The 2,665-nt window shown below is 31.2% G+C and overlaps 1 protein-coding gene across 3 annotated transcripts in view; it reads left to right on the top strand.

Annotated features, from left to right (window-relative positions):
- Window positions 1–2,665, top strand: part of LOC106471941 (cartilage oligomeric matrix protein-like) — an 80,437-nt gene that overhangs the window by 25,782 nt on the left and 51,990 nt on the right. For all 3 annotated transcript variants that reach the window (XM_022401313.1, XM_013932568.2, XM_022401320.1), the window contains exons 5-6: window positions 1,706–1,782; window positions 2,449–2,503. In XM_022401313.1, the coding sequence (XP_022257021.1) occupies window positions 1,706–1,782; window positions 2,449–2,503 (132 nt within the window). The remainder of the gene's footprint in view (window positions 1–1,705; window positions 1,783–2,448; window positions 2,504–2,665) is intronic.

Below are 2,665 nucleotides of genomic sequence, written 5' to 3' on the forward strand. Positions count from 1 at the left end.
GCGCGAAATTCAAAAACAAACAAACGGTCCAGTTACTGAAAAAGGCTTCCGGAAAACTTGCGTTTTTAGGAAAGAATAAGAGTTCCTAGTTACCAAAACATCTTTAAAAAGTCAGTTGGTTATTTTGTTCCTTTTCTGTTGTAAATTTAATGTTATCATATTAATTGTTTGATTGGTTTAAAAATTCCTTAAACGTATCTACACACTACAAACTCGTCGTCCACATATCTCAACCAAAGTTTTGGTTTAAGTGACGGTTGGGAAAGAACATTGGTTTCAATATAATACTCGAAAGTGTCGCAATATAGTGGGAAGAGATCCTAGGTAGTGTGAAGAGAAGAGATCCTCGGTAGTGTGAAGAAAAGAGATCCTAGGTAGTGTGAAGAAAAGAGATCCTCGGTAGTGTGAAGAGAAGAAATCCTCGGTAGTGGGAAGGGAAGAGATATAAATATATTTAGAAATATAAAACAGATAAGAAGTGGGCGTTTCAGTAGAGGTTTTTATCATAACGAAAATAGTTTGAATTTTAACTGTTGTTTGTTCACGACTTTTTAAACCAGTTAATATTATTTAAGCTCATGATTAACAATGCTATTAAGCTGTTAGTTATTCCTCAAAAATTATTCGGGTCGAGCGTGATTATAGCGCTCGGACTTTTAATTCGAAAGTTCGTGGTTCGCAGTTCGTTGTCGCGAAAATGCGCTTCGTACTTTGGTATTGTAGGTGCTCTATAACAGTGTTTCCCAAATTAGGACCGTGGTCCCCTTGGGGCCGCCAAAAAATGGGTCGAAAACAAAGATGCTGAATTAATTTTTATTCTAAATAAACAATAAGCCGAAAAAAATTATGCTGAATTGATTAAATTACAGGATTGCTTCATATTTTAAAATGAAAATTAGATAAGCTTACATAAAATTAAGCGTTTGTATTTAATTGCTCATCAGTCTACAAATTTAACCCAAACATAATAAATTGTTAATAGTCTAATTATAATACTTATAAATTGATAAGAAAATGCCACGTTAAATTACAAACATACAATTTAATAGAAAAATACTTCATATATATCATTGAAGTTCATTAGTAATTATTTTTTGAAATTTTATAAATCAAATTTTAAGGCATTTTTTATAGGCTGGAGCCTCAAACGTTTTTAGAACCTCAGACTAAAAGAGTTTGGGAACCACTACTCTAAAAGAGCATCAGTCTAATCCTACTTTTCCGTCAGGAAACAGTATCGCAAGAGGAGGCGTTAGGTACTGCTGACTAATTGCCTTACCAGTAGTCTATTACTCCACAAAAAGGAAATCCGGTGGCTCCGCGGTGGACAGAGCCCATTCTGTAGTTTTGCGCTTAACAACAAAAACAAAACAAGTTAGTTAAAAATTGTAGATGTCATTGTAGTCACTTGTATAGCTTTGCTCAAAAAGTTTCAAACAAAACAAAATTGAACAATTCTTGTACTACTAGCCCTAATAAAGTCGCAATGGCGAAACGTTGACTGAAATAAAAAGTGTTTTTCTTTTTCTATCTGAAGAATAAATATATTTTTTCTCTCTTACTTTATTGCCCTAAAAGTTAACTAAACCTTTTGCACAAAATATCAGTAAGTTGCTCAGTACGAAATACAAAAATCGTGAATCACTTAATGATTCTGAAGAGGTTAAAAAGAAATAATAACACGGATGATCTTAACATTTTGTAGGTCAAGAAAGCTTAGTATTATCTTTAAAGGAGTTAACAACAGCTGTTAAGGAACTACGATTTTTACTGGAGTCTCAGGTAAAAACTAGCAAACTATATATACATATAACAATAGTAGAATAAAGATTCTAATATTTAGCCTGATTCTTATCCTTATATTATTAGTAAGACTACTTAATAAAATGACAGTATTGCAAGCAAGTATTTATAGTATATTAATGTCCACTTATTTATCTAAGTTAAATTATTCTATACTGAAAATTATCAACAAAATATATTGTGAGAACTGATTACAGTCGACTGTTGATTTTATCTAATAGTGATTATTGTTTTATTTTGTAGATCATTATTTATATAGTTTTGACTATTATGTATCTCACTTGATTTGCGTTTCTTCGAAATCTTAAGGTAAATTATATTATATTTCGATGATCATGCGGCTTATACTGAACTGTGTTAAGTGTATATATTGTGCACCAACTTAGATGATTTGGTTTATTGCAGGAGATATATCCCACGACGTGTCATATATTTGATACATCATATTTAAAGTTTTGATATTAACTACACGGGTATAGATCGTTTTATGAATAATGTTGACAAAAAGTGTTTGAAAATTAATTATCAAGACTAATCACACTACAATAAGTACCGTAAAATGATTAAGTTGTGAACTGATAATTAGAGCTAATATAACTATAAACTTGTTTAATTTGTGTTATTTCATTATTTTGGAACGTTTAGACATTGGAGACAAAAATGCTACGAGAGTCGTTAGAAAAATGTGAAATTTGCAAAGGTGAGGAAATACGCATGTGATAGTGGTGTGGAATAGAAATGTTTTTATTGGATCATTTTGTTTGTTTGTTTTAAGGAAATACGCATGTGATAGTGGTGTGGAATAGAAATGTTTTTATTGGATCATTTTGTTTGTTTGTTTGTATGTACCACTCTACAGTCC

The sequence above is a fragment of the Limulus polyphemus genome, unplaced genomic scaffold, assembly GCF_000517525.1.
Source record: "Limulus polyphemus unplaced genomic scaffold, Limulus_polyphemus-2.1.2 Scaffold116, whole genome shotgun sequence".
NCBI lineage: Eukaryota > Metazoa > Arthropoda > Merostomata > Xiphosura > Limulidae > Limulus > Limulus polyphemus.